General features: G+C 42.4%; 1 protein-coding gene across 1 annotated transcript; it reads right to left on the bottom strand.

Moving 5' to 3' along the window:
- Positions 1 to 3,250: 3,250 nt before the first annotated feature.
- Positions 3,251 to 13,230, bottom strand: LOC107541281 (cyclin-Y-like protein 1). Its single transcript, XM_016218300.2, has 5 exons — positions 13,183 to 13,230; positions 12,216 to 12,335; positions 8,419 to 8,588; positions 4,668 to 4,830; positions 3,251 to 3,555 (listed from the first exon to the last, which is right to left on the bottom strand). Exons 2-5 carry the CDS (start codon positions 12,327 to 12,329, stop codon positions 3,445 to 3,447), a joined length of 558 nt encoding a protein of 185 aa, XP_016073786.2. The 5' UTR covers positions 12,330 to 12,335; positions 13,183 to 13,230; the 3' UTR covers positions 3,251 to 3,444.
- Between the last annotated feature and the right edge of the window lie 8,753 nt (positions 13,231 to 21,983).

Here is a 21,983-nt window from a genome sequence, read left to right as displayed (position 1 = left end):
TCTTCCCAACAAATGGAGAAGCGGACAAGGCTGTATAAAGAGAGAGGTCCTGCCTGAGGGGGAGAGGGGACTGGAGACAACAAAGGACTCACCCAAAGTTCTCCTCTGCCGTGGAGCTGGCAAGCTGGCCCCTCAGAGGCGACAAGCTCTGGGGTAACTTCCTAGGAAGCAGGTCTTGTGGGGAAGCCAGGCTGCAGATGCCGTGAGCATTCATCATCCAACAAAACCCAGACAAGGACAGACACCCTCCTCTGACACAGGGAGGGCAAGGCCACCTTTTTAGGGTGGAATTCAGAGAAAAACTTGAGAGAGAATAGAGGGTGGGAGAATGTTTATGAATGATGATTTTAATTAGGTCATCAAGACCCATGTTTGAACTTAATATTAAATCTGACAATGAAAATTCTCGATTCTGTTGAAATTTTTTCAGGTAGAAATCACAGTACATTTAACCTCAGTGTCTGTCACTGAGCTCTCTGCTTGAGGGAACCCTCCTGTCTGTGACAGATTTTCCCTGCGGTGCCCGAGGACACCCTTTCTTAAGACACATGCACCTTTGTCACCGGGCCCAGGTGGTTTCTCCGCAGATGCACAGAGGCAGGAAGAGGGATACAGCGATGAGTTGGGGGTGTCCCAGCCCTAGGCTCTGGGTCAGTCCTGTAAACTGACTTAGAAGGTCACTTATATGGGAACCTATAAAACGAAATAAATGAACAAGCAGAACAGAAATAGACTCTCAAATTCAGAGAACATTTTGATGGTTGCCAGATGGGAGGGGGTTGGAGGGATGGGTGGAAAAGGTGAAGGGATGGAGAAGTGCAAATTGGCAGTTACAGAACAGTCAAGGGATGTGAAGCACAGCACAGGGAATATAGTCAGTAATATTCTAATAACTATGTGTGGTGTCAGATGGGTACTAGATTTATTGAGGTGGCTGCTTTGTAAGTTATATAAATGTCTAATCACAGGGTTTTACACTTGAAACTAATATAAGACTCTATGTCAACTGTAATTGAAAAAAAAAAATTTAAAAAAAGAAGGTCCCTGTGTCACGAGGGCTGGCCCGGCCTAGGTGTTGATGCAGGGCTCAGGACACGGGTCAGGCCGATGCTCTGGGAAGAGGTTGGCCACGGAAGGAACTCAGCAGCAACCGGAGGGCAGTGCTCAGCCTCGGGGAACAGGTCACACAACTTGGGGCCAGTGGCCAAAGTTAGCACCATAAGATCACAGGGGTCTGGGAATACCTAACCTGTGAAAGTGAGCTGGCAGGAGGTGCCTGCCCACCAGCCACAAGGTGTCTCTGGGTGTCAGCACACTGAGATCTGCCTTCTCCAGGCCTCAGTTGCTTAATCTTTCAAATGGAAACAAGAATCCCCCTTCCACCTGCTTCATGGAGCTCTGTAATGATCACCGGGACAAGGGCGCAGAGGTGCTGCCTCAAAGGTCAACGCACCCCTGAAAGAGAAGCAGAGTCGAAGCCGACTTCGCACGGGGTGGGAAGGGTCTGCACAGCTGGCATGCTGTCCCCCTGCTCCCCTCGCTTGGGCATCTTCAAACCCCCGCAGCCTCTGTGCTGCTGGTCCGGACGAGCCATGGGCCTGCCGTTACTGCATTTTCCCTCTGTCATCAGCCACTGTCTCCACCGACTCCACCACTCGGAGCTGCCGTGGGCCAAGGGGAGGGCTGACCTTTAATTGTTTATTTGTTAGGATTATCAGGAGCAAGCTCTGCTTTGAAGATCAAGCTGATTTTAAACCTTATATTTTGTTGACTCGTGAGCTGAGGCCCAGAGAGGTGCGGGATGTGCACCCTGACGCCTGTCCCGCGCTCCTCGGTCCTGCTCCGCATCATGGGGCTCAGTCCTGAGGACCCAGGGGGCACTGAAGGACAAGGGCGCAGGGCAGGGGCGGGGGGCAGGCAGCCGCAGGGCGGCCGTGTCCTCTCAGGTGGTGAGTCTGTGCCATGCAGCGTCCGCCACACCTGGACGATGAAACCGGCGAGCTGCCCGCAGCCCGGCCTGCCCGCTCACTGGCTCTCTCCCACGGCCAGGGCCCACGCTCAGTCTGAGGTGATCATTGCCTGGAAATTGTGCTTATTCTTGGAGTGCTCAAGAACACAGAAAACTTAATTGCCAGAATTAAGAATTTAACTCCCCTTGCTTTTCAGCAATTAAAAACACATTAGCTGCCTATGTTCCCTTTATAACATCCCTTTTGTGAGAAGATAACTTCTGAGCAACGTCCTTCCTTAATGACGGTGGGAGCGGGCTGTCTGGGGAACGCAGGCCCGGCGGCCCCCAGGCGTCTCCCTAGCTGCTGCTTCCCTCTTTGCCCGACCGGCCCGTTTGTCTGCCGCGGCGTGAGCGAGATCTCCAGCACTGTTCTCCGAGACCTAGTAGCTGTCTGCTCATTCCCACTAACCCGGCAACCCAGAGGGAGCACAGTGACCGGGGTGGGGCAGTGCTGGGGACAGACGGCCCGAGGAAGAACAGTGTTGTCCCTCCTCTGCCTTGTTAATTCACCCACAGTTACATTACTGAGTAGGACATGCCTACAGTCCTGGCTGTCACTGGGACTTCTCAAGAAAAGACACTGTATTTGGAGCATAAACAGAGGCCAGTGCTGTTGGCCCTCAAAGGTACACGTCTCCTGCGATGACACTCTCTCTCACTCACCCCCTTCCCAGGGCCACAGGCTTGGGGGTGCGCACCCTGAGTGCCCTCCTCTCCAGGCCCCCTCGCCCGCTCTAGCCCACTATTCTCCTGAGTGCAGCTTCCCAAGAAGCCCATCTCTTGCCAGCGCAGTCTGTGCCTGCAGGCGGTGACAGGAGCTCACACCCAGTCAGATGCACACAGGTGGAGACTACCAGGCCCCTGGACTGAGGAGGTGACACAGAGCAAGACAGACGCTTTGGGGACAAGGAGATGTTGGACAACCCTGGACCGATGTGCAGAGGCGCTGCCCCGAGGACTGAGTGGTAGGTGAGGGGCATCTCAGGGAGGTACCATCTGAGCTGGGCTTTAAAGCATGACTAGAAGTTCATCAACCTTTGCCATCTTCAAGAGGGGGTTGAAACAAAAAATTAAAATTAAAAAATTAATATTTACAACTTACAAAACTAAATAAGCTGAAGAGAACTTTAAACTTCGATATGATATTTTGTAGGTCTGAGGCATTTATACCCAAGCCGGCAATATCAAAGCTAAAAAACTGCGCCAAGCCTTGCAGGACACCTTTGTTTTATTACCTCCTGTTATCACTGCTGTCGAGCAGGAGAGGTGATTTTTCTCCAGTTATTGTGAATGAAGAGCTCATGATGTTACAACCCCTCATTCCTCCCTAAGGGAGGAAGTACTAGCTGCTGGGTTTTGAGCAGGAGAGGTGATATTTCTCCAGTTCCTGTGGATGAGGAGGGCTCACGATGTTATGACCTCCCATTTCTCTTTTAAGAAAGGATGGTTTTAGAGCCTCGAATGCCAATGAAGTTGTCTTCACTGAGAGATCTTTTTATAGTAGCTCTGCATAGGTCTTTGTCTTCACAAAATCTGGAAATGGCCTGGCAAAGGCAATCAAATAGAATACAGGTACTATTAAAAACGGATTCTTTTAGGAAAAAGCATAGTGACAAGGCAAACATTCACACTCTTTATACAGTGTATAGTCCTGGCCTCTTTGGGTAGATGAGGTCCCCACTGCCAGGTTCTGGCGTGCTACTTCCCGCTAATTCACTAAGGTAAGTCCCTTCGGGGCTATGGTTAGATTTCCAGACCAAAACGGAACTTAGAATTACTGAAAAAAACCATCATCTGTTGCCTGTATGTAAAGAGCATATATTTGGGCAAAACCAGTGATGACTCAGCTATTCAAATTCTACACAGCCTTCATCAGTTATCAAACACTCTAAGCAAGTGGTAATGAGGCAGGTGTGTGCTGTAGCCTACTGGAAGGTAGGAAAGGCCTGAGGACTGAAGGACCACAACTATTTCATCTGCACATTAATCACGTAGAAAACGTCTTATTGTAAGGTACAACCAAGATTCCACAGAAATGTCCATTAAAAAGTGTCTATTTCAGTTGTGAATTATTCTGTTTATACTCACCCAAAATCATAAACTATTAATATTACTTTGTCCAATGTACTTTATCCATTTTCATTACAAATCGATGTACTTCTACATCCAGTATTTGAAACACACCTTATACGTTCTAAGTAGAGGTCTCTCTGGTTGGCCACTAATGCTTTGTCTAATAAACTGATGGGACTGCACTGTGATATATATAGAAATGACAGGAATTCACAAACTGATTAAACATGGTGAGTAGATTATGTATGTAGACATGATAAGTGATACAACTGTAAGAAATAATTCATGTATGATTACGAGAAAGGATAGTGTGTCAAGTGGAAAACCATTACCAGATTAAATTTGACTTAAAGTATTTTGAATTATGGTCACCAGAGAGATCTGTAATTTTTTATAATCTGAGATCCCTGTATAAATCATAAAAGACGCTGGAAATATGATGCAAAAGGATAAAAAAGCTCTTCTTCAATATGTTAATTTTAAAAAGCTTTCCATTTTCCTAATCACTGCTGAATATGATGTGTCAGCAGATGCTGGCATTAGTAACTGACCGAGAGTCCGCTTCGCGACTCCGCAGCCTTACCTTGAGGTTCTGTGCTCTTTCTCTGTGAAGAGGGGTGGATACAAGAGGCAGGTGGTTGTCAGAGGCCACGCAGCGCAGTTTAAAATAGCATTTGGCAAACACACCCGCAGAAACACTAATATGATGCTGAATTAGACGAAAAAACTCTCTTTCCATCTCATTCCTGGGTGGGAAGACAAAACCAACCCCGGGCAATTTTACTGAATGCTGCTGTTTTCATAAATGTCATTCTGAGCTTCTAGGATGGCTCTAATTTTTCTTTTGAAGCAAATACAGGCCGCCCAGCTGTATTTGTTTTAAAATCCTCACCTGAGGATATTTTTTCATTGATTTTAGATGGAGAGAAAGGGAGAGGGAGAGGGAGAGAGAAACATGGATGTGAGAAACGTTCATCGGTTGTCCCCTGACCCAGGATCTAACCCACAGCCTGGGTATGTGCTCTGGCCAGAATTGAACCTGTGACCTTTCGGTGCGTGGGGTGATGCTCCAACCAACTGAGCCACACCGGCCAGGGCTACCGGCTGTATTAACACACTACTGCTCAAACAGGGCGCAGCTCCGTGGTGCCTCCTGCATCCCGGCACTTCGAGTTTGGGAGGTCACGGCCCTCCGTGCACCCCCACTGCGGACGCGGCCCCTCCTGCAGGCCCTCAGGGCAGCTGTGGGACGTACGCTCCACGCTCCCTCGCAAGGCCCACTGCAGTGGTCAGGTGAAAGGAGTGCTGCTGCTGCTATTAGTTCTGAACAACTTGCAGACTTTTTCACCAGGCCCCTAACAAAAAGGGGCTTATTGAAGAGGAGTGGGCACATCACCATGACAACAGATAGATCCATCTAGAGCCATCACTATTGTGCTATTGACTGTGAGGAGGAAACACTCTCTAGGCAACAAGGAGTCGTCTCAAATAAAATAAATAACCCACATTCGATGGGAAAGGGAACACTTCCTCCTACCCCAGCGCCTGGGGTGATTGTCAAAAGGTATAATAATGCAAGTTTCTGTTTACCTTAGTCTTACTGGAGTGAGAACTGTCACTCTGACAGGGCAGGATGCACTTTGTAAACCCTGGAAGGCATGAAGATTAAAGAGAAATGCCTTGCCTGGACTAAACCCACTCTACGATATGACCTCTGCTAGAGAGCACTGGACTCCACTCCAACAGTGTTTGAGTGGTCCATGTTGGGAGTGCGGTCCCGGGGCGCTCACATCCACCCCCTTGCCAGATGGAAGGGGGCACAGCCTCAGGGGTGAGCTCAGTACAGTGGGAAGTGAAAGGTGGCAGCAGTCCTGCACTACAGACCTTACCGCCGTCACCTGCCAAGTGTTTACATAAATATAAAATCAGAGTAAACTTTACTACTTTCAAAGTAATCTCTTGACAGAGTTAATTATACAAAATTGATGAAACCATGAATGAACCCGAGAGGCTGACTTTCTAACATCCTTGGTTTCCTAGTTTAAACCTTTAATGTTTTATCCTTTAGGCCGTCAACCAAGCCTCCATGTTCTCATGTATGGAGGGGGCTGAACATGAGCAGGGATGAGCTTTTCTTATCTGCTGAACTTTAAACCCAACTGAACCTACTTCCACAATTATTTTCCGGTTCCTATGGCCATTAGTCTATAGAAATGTGAATCATATAATGTTTTATGGTTTTACATATATGTGTATATATATATATTTTTAAATTAAATTTATTAGGATGACAACAAACTGATTACACTCGCATGCTGGACGTTTTGATAATCAGCTAATCACGACTTAATTTACTACAGAAATAAATCTCCATTATCAATTTTATAATTTCTTCACTAATACACTTTAATTGTGTAGAAATACAGTAACTTCATAGAATTAACCTATTAATAGAGGTTTAATCGTGGACTGAAAGCATTATGCCCACAGAATGAGCGTCTTCTGGGTTTTGCCTCGTTTCTCAATGGCTAGACGGATGAACGGCATCCTGTTTACAGGCACAGCTAATTTTCTGAATAGCAGGTGCTCAGCTTAACTTATTTTGAAGGGAAATAATATTTTTAAAAGACACACAGATGTTAGAAAGTTTTAGGATAAAGTTGATAGACACCAATTTTTAATTTAGACTCAAAATGTGACCACTACCAATAGCAGGGGGACGAAACCTCTGCATACTAAACACTCTGGCACTGCCTTCCAGTTTCCAAAGGTCACAAACAAAAGCAGCTGATTTATACACATAGCGCCTGTCTGTGTTTTTTCCTCTTTATACACAAAAGGCATTGTTTACAACCTGTCTTTCTATAGCTAGACAGACACTGCCCACGTTGCCCCTGGAGCTCTCATCTGAGAGCCCACACATTTCCCTGCCCGTTCTCTGCTGTTATAACTAGAACCGGAGCCCCACCAGCTGAGTTGCAGGTCTTGAGTTCAGCAGCCATCATGGCAGGGCTAGTGTTCATGAGGACAAATTTCCCGTCCTTCAAGGGACCAGTTTGAAGACTGATGACACTGGTGATTAAAGTCACTTCAGTTTCTGCCACTTCCCAAAGTACTTCCATTTGCTTCAAAGTCATTATTTGCTGTCACACACTCTGCTAAGGTGTCTACCAACAAGATCACCATGACTACCTGCTTTACACTATTATCAAAGTGGGCTTTCTCCCCGAAAGCCACCTAGACAGCTACTGGCAATCTCTGGCTCCTTAGTCACAAGCACCATCACTTGGTGCAAATGTGCCCTTTGGTAATTCTGAATGAGCCTTAGGTAGAGAAATGAGTAAAGACAGCAAACCCTTGTCACGGCCCACCGCGGCCTTGATCTTTGTATGCTGCTTCATATAATCAAGAGGTGTTCTTTTACATTTTCCATGTGACACCCACAAAGACGTTTTCACAGTCAGGGCACTCAGAGTCTGCTGGAAATACCTCTGGCTCATCCTGCCTGCCACCCTCAGAGCCCTTCACAGCAGTCAGTGTGGCCACATGGAAAGCCCTCATATGTGTGGTTTCACTCCCACGTTAGTGAGCCACCTGTTAGGATCCCTCTCCTTGTTGACCTGCGGTTCCCCACGAGGCACTGCTGTGGCTGCTGAGTGCCCAGGAAACCCTGGAAAGGCAGGGGCACTGGGTGGTGCCCAGTGGTGTTTCCACTGCATGAGAGGTAGGAGCTTCCTAATTCTCAGATTTATTTTTAAATATGTGCAATTTTCTTAAAAGGGCAGGAGGGAGCACAGGGATCTGAAACCTTTATATGTGGTTATTTTTCTATCATGGTTGCTTTAACAAAAGAACTTTAGATACAATAAAGGAAAGGACCAGTAACAGCAAATATACAATGTGTGACTCAGGTTTAAACTATGATCCCTCAATAGTTTAGAGGCCCTAAGACCCTAACAGTGGCCACACATTTATTTAAACTGCCAGATGTGTGCCCCTTAAAAATGAACTGGAACTGGTGGGTGGTTTTCAGAAAGCCACGGAAATAGCTACTGCACTGTGGTTATGGTAGCGAGCTCATAAAATGTTTGCCAAAAACCACCAGAGAAATACAAGTTATCAAGCAGATTATAAAGCAATGACACATTAAGACCTAATAATTAACGATGAGAAATAGGAACTGTTATACCAAAGGTGGATTTAAAGAAGCATGTAGTTTTACGCCTATATCAGTTCTCGGCACAATGTTAACCTTTAAAAATATTCATTAACATGTAAACTTCATGGAGGCAAATGAGCTATTGGAAAAGTTCACCAAAACCTTACAGACTCACATGTCCTCAACTGTAATGATGTCCTTGATGGGCTGGCAGTAGTTCACAATCCACACATCCCTATCTTCCCAAAACTCCGAGGCAAGAAGAACAGCTCCCAGAACAATTTTTTTCCAATTAGTGGGGCAGATGTCGATCTCGGCATACATCAAAAGCCTTTCTATGTAAATCTGTGAAAGTAGAACACTGGTCTTTGACTTTAGCTCAGTTTAAGTGCTGTGATAAGAACTGTTAGGAATGACAGATATCATCTGTTTTCAACATGCCTTTCATTCTTAGGTTCTACAGAGACTGCTTGGCCAGCCAAAGCCCGAGGTCAAGTCACAGCTGCAAATCAGATACTCTGTGACCATGCAAATTTCCAGCCCAATTTTTGGTCATAGGAATGAATGGACATCTTAGCAAAGGACTTCCTGAAGAAACGTCATTTCCTTTCTGCTTATAAAGGGCCCCATATACAGGCCCAGCATAGATCCAAGTTGTTCAATGAATTCTTGAGTGTTTGCCACATGCAATGTCTCATACCTGCCTGGTTATTATATGGTGATTTTACAAAATACTTGAATATGTAAATCCCTGGTAATACTGAGCACGTTTATATCTTCTTTTGTGGCACAAGCTAAAGACAAAAACTGGTGGTCACAGAGCCCTCAGGCTGCTGTGCAGCAGGACAGGCAGTGCAAACAGGCGTTTTCAGGCTGCTCTGCACAATTGTCAAGGAATCCTGCCCTTAGTGCCTCCGTAAGGAGCACTCATGCACACAGAGGACAGTCCTTCCACATCCCCTAATGTTCACATCTCCACCATCGCTTTATGAGATGCCTCTGTCTTACATAGTCTGAAACAGAGTCACTTCTGTTGGTTTGAGGTGGTAACCGAGCTGTCAGTTGTTGTATCCCTGGTGCTCCTCTAACCTGCCAGGCAGCTTGGGCGGTTTCACAATTTCTTTTACCTATATTAAATGCTCTGTCTACAAAGAATCGGGTGACGTTAACAGCTGAGTAAGGGCTATAGAGGTAAGCTTTGATTTGGTGTTACCTCAAAGGGTGCTTTCCGTAAGAGTATACATGCCATTTGACAAAAGAAAAAAGTCCAGTTTTAAAGAGCATGTTTACTTTCTGAAGGTTATCAGATTGACAGCGAGAATTTTCCAGTGTTCTCCAAACTCAACTGTGTTTTCAGAAACAAATGGTTATTGAACATTATATGATCTTAGTAAAATTTTGCAACCTATTCCCCAAAGCTTAGCCCTCTCAGGTATCCTAAGAATGAACATCCTTACAAGGTTCAACTCTATAATTAGAGACCCTTAAACAATACTGGCAGTCTCTCACCTTCCTGGCGAACCTGATCTGGGCCAGAGCCATTCATTTAGACCACCTGCCCTCCAGGGTCAGTGGAATTGAACTTTCTCTTCTCGCTGAAGCTGACTCTTCTGTCGGTGAAGTCAACACCATCCCACTTCTGCAGAACACTGTTCCCACAGTTACCTCTTTTTGAAGAATTCCTCCCTGTCTGCCAGAGATTTTCCCCAACGTGAATGTGCTTTCGTGTCTCCCACCCCATGTCCCGCGACCCCGAGAAGGCTGCCTCTCCTTCCGCTCACAGTAGGTGCCCCGATGATGTGTCCCATCTCCCACTCTGTCCGTAAGCCGCTGCAGTCTGCCTCCTGCCACCACCACTCTGCGGAGTCTACTACTGCTAAGGTCCTTGGTGCCTTGACATAAATGCCAGGGCTCTTCATCCCAACTCCCCACTTCCCAAGTCTTCCCTAATGGCATAGCGGTCGCTGCCGTTTGCCTCGTGGCTTGAGCCGAGTCTGTACGAGCAAGCCTGCTCCGGTCTTTCAGCAACTCTCATTATCTCTGCCTGTCGCCGCAACCTGACTGCTTCCTGTTCTGCTGGTAACTTCTCACTTGGATTACTATTACTGCCTTCTGACTTCTCCGCCTCCATGGGGACTTCCAGCTACAGTGCAGTCTCCCCAAAGCAGCCAGAACAGCTCTGTAACTGAGAGCACTTCATTCCCTTGCTCAATATCTTGCAAAGGTTTTCCACTGAACAAATAAAAATTTAACTCTTTCCACGGCCTGCAAGCTACAAGGCCCTGTAAGATAGGACAGCGCCCTCCTATGGCCTCACGTCCTACATTCTTTCCCTCATTCCACACTCTGCCCACACTGGCCACACCTCACTGTCCCTCGAGCACACACAACCTGTTCCTGCCTCAGAATCTAGCTCTTGTTCCCTCTGCCTCATCTCCCCCGCTCAGTCAGGTCACGGCTCAAATGTCACCTCTTTAAAGAGGCTATTCTAGATCAGTCTATGTAAAATAGTAAGCCCCTCTAATAACTTTATCACGTGGCCTGCTTTACCTCCTTGGTGTGTGCTACCCCCTAATTCATTGACCTTTTTAAAAACACTGGTGAAAAAAGTACTTAGGTCTTCCTCACTAGAATAGAAGCTACATAAAGGCGAGCCCTTTATTCAGCCGGCTCTCCTGGCCCTCAGCGCTCAGATCTGCAGGGACTATCGGCACTGAAGGGACGGGTCCCCAGAGTGGCTACAGTGGTGGGAAACCCAGTTGAAAATAATGAAAGAGAAGCCCAGGTAACGGAGGTTCAAGACAGTGAAGTCAAAACGCCAAATCCATCAAGAGTTGCTCGTTCCATAAATATACACTGAGTACCTACCCTTGGGCACTATTCAGTCTTCCATCCACTTCATACTCACATGCTTTCTCTGCATTTGAACTGCTGCTCTTAATTACCTACCTCTAGCTCAGATTCATGCTCCAGTTCCATATGTTCAAATGACCTGAAGGCTGCCGCACTGCCGCTTTGCTGTCTCAGGGGCACATCAAGCTTAACTTGTCTACAAAGAACTCCCCCTCTCCCGCCCCAGGTGCTCTCTCCTGTGTCACCTGGCTCTCCACGTGGGGGCACCACCCTGCCCTTCTCCAGCGTGTGCTGAGCACCCCAAATGGCTGGGAGCTCCACGGAAAGGCCCGTGTCTGACTCAGTGCCCACTGGGGCGGGGGCGGGAGGGGAGCTCTCTTCAGAAGCCCAGCTGCCTCTCTCAAATTTTAACTGGCTACTAAGGCGGGAGGCACTGACCTCAGTACTCTTTCCCTCCAGTCCGTGCAGGAGGAGTGATGCAATCCCAACCACTTCTCACCACAGTAGAACTTATTATTTAAAACGGTAGAATCTTCCCATGGGAATTCTGTATGGATGGCACAAAGGCCCTCACACAGCTGCAGCTTAGCAGGCAACTTGCAAACCTTCTACGTACTTCTGGCACTACGATCCTGGGCGACTTCACAGGCGGCCCGAGTGGACAGCGGGGATAAACGAACACCCATCACCCAGGGAACAGAATTTAGGGAGACAGTTCCCAATCAGGGCACACATGAGAACTGCCTGGGGGATACAGCTGGGGGCTCAGCTTCGACCTACCTGAATCAGTCACTGCCTGGGGGCCAGACGGCTTTGTTACTACTTCCATCCTACCCTGTGGGCACACCTTGCATGTGTGCATGTGTGTGCACTGCATGTGCATATGTCTCCTGAGGTGAGCAGGGAGGAACCAAAAATCTCTCGCTGCCTCTGATAGCGATTGTTTGTGATGAGAAAAGCAATAGCATTTTAAATCATAATGATTATGTAGTTCGAATGCGTGAGAGGTTTCTCTGAAAGATCTGATGATCATTTCAGGAACCTACTTTTATTTGAAAAACAGGACATAGCCTGTGAACAACACAGAAAAGATGCTTTCTGGAAAGAGAACCGTCTTACCAACGTCACTATTGCAGAGTTGGCTGTCATCTGCATGGCCCTGAAAAGAGGGCGGGCAAACCTATAGACACACGTGGGTTCAGGGTCTTGCTCAAAATATTCCTCTGGAGCCATTTCTCGCTGAAAAGAAAGAAGTGCAATGTAAGTATCCATTGAAGAAAAATGCTTAAGTACTCTCACAGTAGCTATCTTATACTTGTGCCCACGTGCCCCTAAAATAGTTCTGATTGGGTGACATGTCTTTTAGTATTTTAAATACAGACCGTAGGATCTTAAAGAGCAATGCTGATTCCATACTCACCACCAGTCATTAAAAAAAAAAATACAGGCACAACCTCAGAAAACTTAAACATGATCCTTTCCACCTTCCCCTTACAGAGGTTTATCTAAATGTAAACTACTTTCAGGTTCAAAATGCTTGTTGATAACCATGTCAGACATCTCTGCAGTCGACTCTGAAAAGACACTTTCCATTTCCTGTAACCACAAGATCTAATCTGTGCCGCGCTACACACAGTCAGCAGCCGCGTATCACTACAGAGCATCTGAAGAGGTGAATTAATAATTTTTGTCATTTTAATTGATTTAAAATTTAATTAGGTGCTTAATTTTCTTCATAAAAATCTTAACAATATCTGTTAGGTTTATTTACAAATATTTATATTGTTTGATGCTACTAAAAAGTTATCTTTGAAAAAATAATTTTCTGTTTTTGGAGTATGTTTACTCTCCTTAGCTCTCTAATTATAAAGATGCAACTCAGTTCTCACTGACGTATCCCTTAGGCAACACTCCTTTGAAATAGTTAGATACCAAATTGGGTAGGAAAGAAGACTTAAAGGAAGATAATTTTAACTTCAAGCTGGAGGGAATAATTTTCTTCTAGTAATTAATCCAAAGAAAATCAGCATAAAATAAACCCAACTGAATTTGAGAAAAATACCGCCTCAATAAAACTGACACTTACTATGAGTGAGTGTGATCTCTCATCAAAAACATCCAAGGACCTATTTCCAGCTCTAAAAAATAAGAATGTGCATTTAGAAAACTAATTCAGGAATTGTTAATACCTTAGTAAGACAGCTGCTGGGAGTAGAGAGAGGTTTGGAGGGAGAGGCTTAACCCTTCCAGAAAGCAGATTTTCAAACACTTCTCTTGGATTTTTAAGAGGGTTTTCTGACCTCCTTTTACTCAGCAGATCAAATTCTGTGAGATCGTTTCTACAGTGACCAGCCAGAGTTGCCTTTATAAGCCCTGACCTCCCTAACAGGCAATGCTGGTAAACCAAATGTATTTCTATTTTTCTAACTTCACATTGAAATACACAAGAACATTATATAAAGCAAGCGTGCTGGGCAATAATGTCTGTAGAATTTTAAAAAATATGTCATTATTGATTTCAGAGAGAGGAAGGGAGAGGGAGAGAGAAATAGAAACATCAGTAATGAGAGAAAGTCATTAATCGGCTGCCACCTGCATGCTCTCTGCTGGGGTCGAACCCACAACCCGGGCATGTGCCCTGACTGAGAATTGAACTGGCCACCTCCCTGATCACAGGTTGATGCTTAACTGCTGAGCCACGCCGGCCAGGCTGTCTTTAGAATTTTAACTCATATGCATATGTGATTCATGTTTTTCTCTGTTTTTTCCTTTTATTAGTTTGCTATATTATATTCTCATTTTATATTTCTCTTCTTGTTTATTTTAAATAGTTTTAGTTAAAAACTTGTCTTTTTATTTTAAAAGTGATTGGTCTTTTGAGTTGAAGGTTCACCACACTAATACATGCTGCTCCTTCACACAGTGGTTCTCCCAGCGTGTCTGCAGCCTTCTGGGGCTCTTCTAGACCCTTTTCAGGAGGCCCATGGGATCAAAACTGTTTCTATAGGAACATTCAGGCATTGCCTGGTTTTACACTGACATTTGCAATGATTGTTTAAAGGAAAAGTAAGAAACTTTTAACAGAACATGAATCAAGGCAGTGGTACCGACTGTACCTCCTCACTGCCACTTGCAGGGAAAAACAATTGCTTTACTTAAGAACATCCTGATAAAGGAGTAAAAAGTAATGGTGTTATTCATCTTTGAAGCTTTTTCACATTCTGAGTGGAAAGTATGCATTAAGCACTTCTGCACCTGAAATACGGATGTGCCAACAAAAACACTTATGACTTAGTTGTGAGCTGAGCAAGCCCCTTTTCACAGAATAACATCCTTCTTTGATAGTACAACTGGCATTCTCTCAAAAGTGAAATTTGAGCTTGTCCTTTTAAGGAAAATAACTTGTATATTTGTTGCCAATGACACAATTCAATCCATTAAGCTAAAAATCAGGATTTGGGAAAACGTGTACCTTCTCTTGTGAGCTGGACAACTTTTCAATACTTAAGAACTTTTCTGGTAAGATCAGTGGTAATAACTCACAAAAGTGCATTTTGACACAGTATAAAGAAATGTGAACCAATATTTTCCAAATGATCAATGCACAATATTATTATAAAGTCATGTACAAGTAAAAGACTCTTTCAGCTTTCAAGATAGATCAGTTAGTATTAATTTAACAGAGCACTTACTATAAGTTCATGGATATGATTTAAAATTCATATTCATGAATTTAAGAAACCAGCACTTGTGGACTTTTGGTATAGTATCAAATAAATTCACAATTATCTAAAAACTTTGGAAATACCTGGTTTTTTGGCCATATAGCTCTATAAGGCTAAGTCTCCTTCACATTGTTTCCTCAATACAAATGATGGAAATAATTGCAAGTGATTGAAGACAAAGTATAGATGAGAATTAGCTCTCTTCAATAAAGAGTCTTGCAAGGATATAAATAAAGGACACACATTCCGCTCAGGTTTTTGCTGTAGAAAGTAATTATTTTTTATAAAAATTATGTTAATACTATGGTTCCCAATCAAAGGTGATCTTGTCACTCAGGGGGCATTTGGCCATGGTTGGAAACATCTTTGGTTGTCACAGTGTATGGTGGAGAGAGAGTCCTAGGGGAGCAATCTGCCACAACAAAAAATTATCTAGCTCAAAATTTCAGTAGTCCTACAAAAACAGCATTTTAACATACAAGAGACTTATTTATATTTAAGTTGTCAATTTTAATTTTCTAATATAGTAAATATCAATATAGCCCACATAAACAAATACACCTTTGGATCTGCAATAATTTAAGCATTAGGAGTCCTAAGACAAAAAAAAACAATTCATTTTAATAATGTAATAAAAACACTCTACAGCTTACCCCCAAAATATCTATAGTTATTACCTAACACTAAACTAGATATCTTGCAAATTTATTAGTTAGAATAACGAGACAGGTTTTTAACACTCACCTGTTCTTTATGTGGTCATATATGGCCAAGGTCACACTACGGAGGGAAAAACAATGGCAACGATTGAATTTATTATGTTATCTCTGAAGACACTTTAAAAAGGCGTTTGGGTGTGGAAAACCTTCCGAAGTGCTCTGTGGTCTTGAAATCCTCATTCAGAACAGTATCATATGGGCATTTTCCCCCTTGTTTTAGTTTGGATTTTTGCAAAAATAGGGAAACCAAAATGCTAAGTATATGGTCTTAGAAGACATGTTCCATTAGATTGTTATAATATGTTATTATGTATTTTCTGTGATTTACCTTTCTATCCATAGAACCATTTATCCTGTACATATTCTATCAATTTGTACACATGCTTAAATTTAAGCCACACAATAGTTTTTTTGCTTTTTTAAAAAGTTGTTAGGCCCAGCCTGTGTGGCTCTGTGGTTGAGCATCGACCTATGAACCAGGAGGTCACGGTTTGATTCCTGGTGAGGGCACATGCCTGGGTTGCAGGTTCGATCCCCGGGGGGTGGGGAGCATGCAGGAGGCAGCTGATCAGTGACGACTCTCTCATCATTGATGTTTCTATCTCTCTCTCTCCCTCTCCCTTCTTCTGTCTGAGATCAATAAAAAACTAACAAACAAAAAATATTTAAAAGGTTGTTAGGCTCTGCATTGTAGTTGATTTAGTTCACTATCTAATAACCCATCCATTTTCCATCATGGTTCTAAAGGTAAATGAAGTGCTCTATGCAAACTTAAAATCATTTAAGATAACTTTTACATAATTATTAAAAAATTTAAGAGCAAATATAAGAGCCAGCAAAAGCAAAGGTCTAGCTAGCTACCCTGAAATAAACAGTGCTAGCAATGCAGCAAAATACAGCACAGTGTGATATTAATAACATTTATTCTGAAATTAATTTAAATGAAATTGTAATGAACAGATGTAAGTCCTCAGATACTGTGCAAGTTGCTGTATTCCTCAGTCATTCATAGATGTTGTGTAGTAGGCAACAAAGAGGCTCTCTTGGTTAAGTTACATGCTTCTTTTCTTTGCCCTCCATATCGAAAATGAGGCCCAAAGTAATTGTGGAAAGGCAAATAGGAATTTTATAACTAGGTATATAGAATAATAGCACTTGGAAAAAGGCCTACAATGTCTTTAGCAACAAGATGGATACTTCTATAGTGCTTAAAACAGTTTCATCTTCAAACTGCTTTTAAAATCACAGAATTCAAAACATAAGCCGAAGATGACCACTGAACATTAGATGGTAGTCAATTCCCCAACCCATTTCACAGATGAGGGAACCAGGATTAAGCCTGACTTGCTCTAGGTCCCACCGACAGCTAGAAGTTCTTCCTCCTGCACTCTAACCAGGCTTTGGTTCCCAAGCCTGTCTGTGCATTAGGATCACCTGAGACGCTGTAAAAATGGCCCTTTCCACCTCTAGGCATTCTGATTGAGCTGGCGCTAGCTATGACAGGATTGTCTTTAGAGCTCTCCAGGCGATGGCAACGTGCAGCAACGTTAAGGTCAGAATCACCCTGAGCTTTGAGGCAGCGTAGTGGGACCTGGAGAGTATTTTGCTAAATGAAATAAGCCAATTAAAGAAAGACAAGTATCACATGATCTCACTCATATGTGGAATCTAATGAACAAAATAAACTGATGAACAAAATAGATCCAGAGACATAGAAGCATGGAACAGACTGAGTGAAGGTGGGGGTGGGTGGGAAGAGATTGATCAAAGAACTTATACGCTTATATGCATAACCCATGGACACAGACAATAGTGTGGGGAAGGCCTGGAGGGGCTGAGGTGCAGGGTAGAAGGGGTCAATGGGCGAACAAGAGGACATCTGTAATACTTTCAACAATAAAGATAAATTAAAAAAAAAAAAAGAAAAAGAACAGATCAGAATCACCCTGGATGCTTTGCTTCATATAATTATGCCTCACATCCTTCCTCAGCTGATCAGAAGGCTCGTAACACTGAGAGAGTATGTCAGGGAAGGAGGTGGATTGCATGTATTCAGAAACATATATGTTGAAAAAGTTGCATAAGCAATTCTAATAAGGCTCACCCGCCCCATTGAGAAAAATGCACCATGAGCCATATTTTTCAAAATCATTCCTAAAAGTCATTGTCTCTACTAATTTTCTCTGTAAACCTTTATTTCACCAATAGTGAATGAACTGAATGATTATTTTGAAAATTTAAGGAGAGCAAATTAAAAACTTACTGCGTTTCAAAAAATTAGGCTAATTTTCAGAAAAAAAAGCATGAAACCTACTTGTCTGAGCAAAGTTAATCATTAAAACTACTTTTGAATTATACACTGTAACATTATTCTCTTTTATAGAAAAATACTATTTATTACTTTTTAAAAAATGTATCTTTATTGTTGAAAATATTACAGATGTCCCCTTCCCCCTCATTGATCCCCTACTCCCCTTATCCACCCTCCCCCACAAGCCTTCCCCATAATATTGTCCGTGTCCATGAGTTATGCATATATACATATAAGTTCTTTGATTCATCTCTCCCCACCCACTTCCCTACCCCCACCTTCCCTCTGAGATTCCTATCTGTTCCATACTTCTATGTCCCTGGATCTATTTTGTTTATCAGTTTATTTTGTTAATTAGATTCCACATATGAGTGAAATCATGTGATATGTGTCTTTCTCTAACTGGCTTATTTCACTTAGCATAATACCCTGCAGGTCCATCCATACTGTCCCAAAGGGTAAGGGATCCTTCTTCTTTACAGCTGAGTAGTATTCCATGGTGTGAATGTCCCACAGCTGTTTTATCCACTCACCTACTGATGGGCACTTGGGCTGTTTCTAGATCTTAGCTATTGTAAATTGCTTTGCTATGAACAAAGAGGTACATAAGTTCTTTCTGATTGGAATTTCAGGATTCTTAGGATATAATTCCAGAAGTGGGATCACTGGGTCAAATGGCAGCTGTATTTTTAATTTTTTGAGGACCCTCCATACTGTTTTCCACAGTGGCTGCCCCAGTCTGCATTCCCACCAGCAGTGCACTAGGTTCCCCTTTCCCCACACCCTCGCCAGCACTTGTCATTTGTTGATTTGTTGATGGAGCCATTCTAATAGGTGTGAGGTGATACCTCATTATGGTTTTAATTTGCATCTCTCTGATGATTAGCAACATTGAAGATTTTTTCATATGTCTCTTGGCCATCTGTATGTCCTCTTTGGAGAAATATTTAGGTCCTTTCCCCACTTTTTAATTAGGTTGTTTGTCTTCCTTTTGTTAAGTTGTGTGAGTTCTTTATATATTTTGGATATTAACCCTTTATCAGATGTGTCATTAGCAAATATGTTCTCCCATACAGTGGGCTCCCTTTTTGTGTTGTTGATGGTTTCTTTAGCTGTGCAGAAGCTTTTTATTTTGATGTAGTCCCATTGAAAAGAAGCTACGAAATGCAGCCAAAGTCCAGTGTTTTTTGTTTGTTTGTTTAAATCTTGGACTTAGTGTCTTGACTGAATAAAAACATCAGTGATTACTCAATAGGTCCCAAAGCTGAGGACTTTATTATTATTATTATTGTTAATCTTCACCCAATGATATTTTTTCCATTGCTTTTCAGAGAGAGTGGAAAGGGGAGAGAGAGAAAGGGAGAGAGAAACATTGATGTGAGAGACACACATGGATTGGTTGCTTCCTGAACGTGCCATAACTAGGGCCAGGGGTTGAGCCTGCATCCAAGGTACCTGCCCTTGGACAGAATCAAAGCTGAAACCTTTCAGTCCTGGGGTGAAGCTTTATCCACAGAGCCAAACTAGCTAGGGCAAAATTGAGGCCTTCAGAGAGAAGTGGGCCTTGGCTTTTGCTGAAACACAATTTATGTCAACAGTTGTGAGAGAACATAGTTACATTTTTATGAATGTGAATTAGCTGCTTTTAATTAGAATCTACTGATAATTTAATTAGCAAAAAAGCTGGTATATTATGAACAAAATTAAGTTTATGAGCTAATTTTGTTTTAAATGCTGACATAAATTTAGGTGTAAGGATATTAATATTGTCAGGTAGCATTTCTCAAACTGTGTTCTGGAAAGTCAACACTCATATCCCAAAGAGACATTGATAATGTTCCTTGGACATTCCCAATGGGCGTCAAGAAGCCCTACATTATGTTTGGTTCTTTTTCTCTTTTAAATAAGCTTGGAAGTTTCATCTTAGGGTGTTTTTAAAGTGTATCTTCAATTGTGGACTATGGGGTGCTCCCAGAAATTAATGGTTTTCACCATCATGGCACTGTTCACCTTTGCCTAAGCATAAACTTGACTATAACTATGTTTAAAATCTTCATCTCTTTTATTTTTTATGCTGTGATTTTTTTTATATACGGGTTCATATAGTATCTTGGAGATATATTTTATCAATATATACATATATACAATTAAATTTAATATACCTATTATTAGGTATATTAAATATTTTAATTTCTTAAGCAATGAAAATTTAATACACCTATTCTTTCAATGGGGAAAATTTGACAATATTCAATTAAATTTAAATGCAGATACACTTTGGTGTCAGTAGGGAACAAAGCTGTTAGTTCTAGCAAAAGTAACTTCTAAAGTAGTACGCATTGTTTTAGGACTATATTTTATAAAGAAATACTTTCTTATAGAAACATCTAAGAATAGCAGCTCTCCTCATTATGTTCAACATGGTTTAACAACAGAAATTCAGCAAATAAAGACACTGGGATTTCTTATTTGCTAACTGGCTTTCTTTTCCTCCATCCACATGAAGATTAAAATGGAAATAAAAAACTTATATTTAGGTTCTTGAAATTAATATATAATTGACACCAGTTTCTTAACCAGATCACTGAAGAGGGCAATCAAGTGGCTGAAATTACATATTGCTAGGATGCTTTTAGCACAGGGGCCTGTCACTCGGCCCTTGGCAACCCAGTTGTGCTCACCATTTAACTGTGGTTCCAAAATTAGGCTGGCTGACTGTGCTGTCATCTAGAAATATTGTTGAGCAGGAGCTGTACTTTTTAGTAAGGCACCCTGGAGCTTCCTGAAAGGAAAGGGAAATGCAAGAAAATGTCACAGTAAGTTAAACTATGAAAGTGTGTGTTTTTTTCTTAGTTAAAATGTCAAACAATTAAACATTTAGATTATTCTTATACTTTATGAGCTGCTTAAGTGTGGTGTCAGGTGCAGCTCTATGGTAAACCCATTAGAGTCTCTACCTCTCACAGCAAGATCTGAGAAAGGGGTTATAGAATGCTGCCCTGAATATAGTTACCTTCAACGATAAGCCAACACCTATTATAAATTCCCTTTAAAGTGTAAAAAGTGTAGAATAAGATTCTAGGGCTTTTTCTCAAGCAATGAAAAGCAGCTGAGATTTCCTATTTCTACTATTCATTTATATTAATGCCTTACAATGAATCAAGATCATTTTATTGCAGTCAATGAAAATCCATAATAAATATTTGTTTAGGCAACAATGTGACAAGACAAATGTATTTTGAGGTGTGTGTGTTTGGGGGCTGCCCATTCGCTCACAGAGACCAAAGTTCTCTCTAACCTCAGTGCGTCATCTTGAGTATAAAAGACTATTCTCTGAAGATTCTCTCTCATCCAGAACAGATGAAACACTGTTGAGAACTTAACTCTCACTTCATGTTTAAATAAGGCTATCATTACATTACTCAAGTGAGAACTTCAGAGAATACTTTCCATTCATTTCTAAATGTCATTAATTCTATTCTCTAAGTTATTTGATATTCCTTAATACCCTGCCTCACTCATGCTGCTCTCTGCCTACAATGCCTTTTTCTTTCTTTTTAAAATATATTTTTTATTGACTTTTTAAATTTTATTTATTTATTTACTTTTAAATATATCTTTATTGATTTCAGAGAGAGGAAAGGAGAGGGAGACAGACAGAAACGTCAGTGATGAGAGAGTCATTGATCGGCTGCAGCCTGCAACCCGGGCATGTGCCCTGACCGGGAATCGAACCCCGATTGCCTGGATCCTAGGTTGATGCTCAACTGCTGAGCCACGCCCGGCTGGGCTATTGACTCTTTTTTTAGAGAGAAAGAGAGGGAGGAAGGGAGGGGGGGGAGAGAGAGAGAGAGAGACAGAGAGAGAGAGAGAGAGAGGGAAACATCAATCAGTGGTATTGAAGCGGTGACAATGAACTTTCTGAGACACTCTAGAGAATAAACTATCTTTAATACACTTTAGCAGTATCCATCTATTTTAGAAGTATTTATTAATTTATATAGAGCCCAACAATACAGCAATAATCAAATACTGAAGTAGCCTAAACTATGTCAGGACAATTCTCTTCTTTAATGTAAGGCTAATAACTAATCCCAGTCACTTTATGTAGTTGAAAGTAATAGTAGCATTT

Source organism: Miniopterus natalensis, chromosome 6 (genome assembly GCF_054644295.1).
Source record: "Miniopterus natalensis isolate mMinNat1 chromosome 6, mMinNat1.hap1, whole genome shotgun sequence".
In the NCBI taxonomy this organism is placed as follows: domain Eukaryota; kingdom Metazoa; phylum Chordata; class Mammalia; order Chiroptera; family Miniopteridae; genus Miniopterus; species Miniopterus natalensis.
The sequence above is the reverse complement of the archived record's forward strand: the minus strand, read 5'-3'. Positions and strand labels throughout refer to the sequence as shown.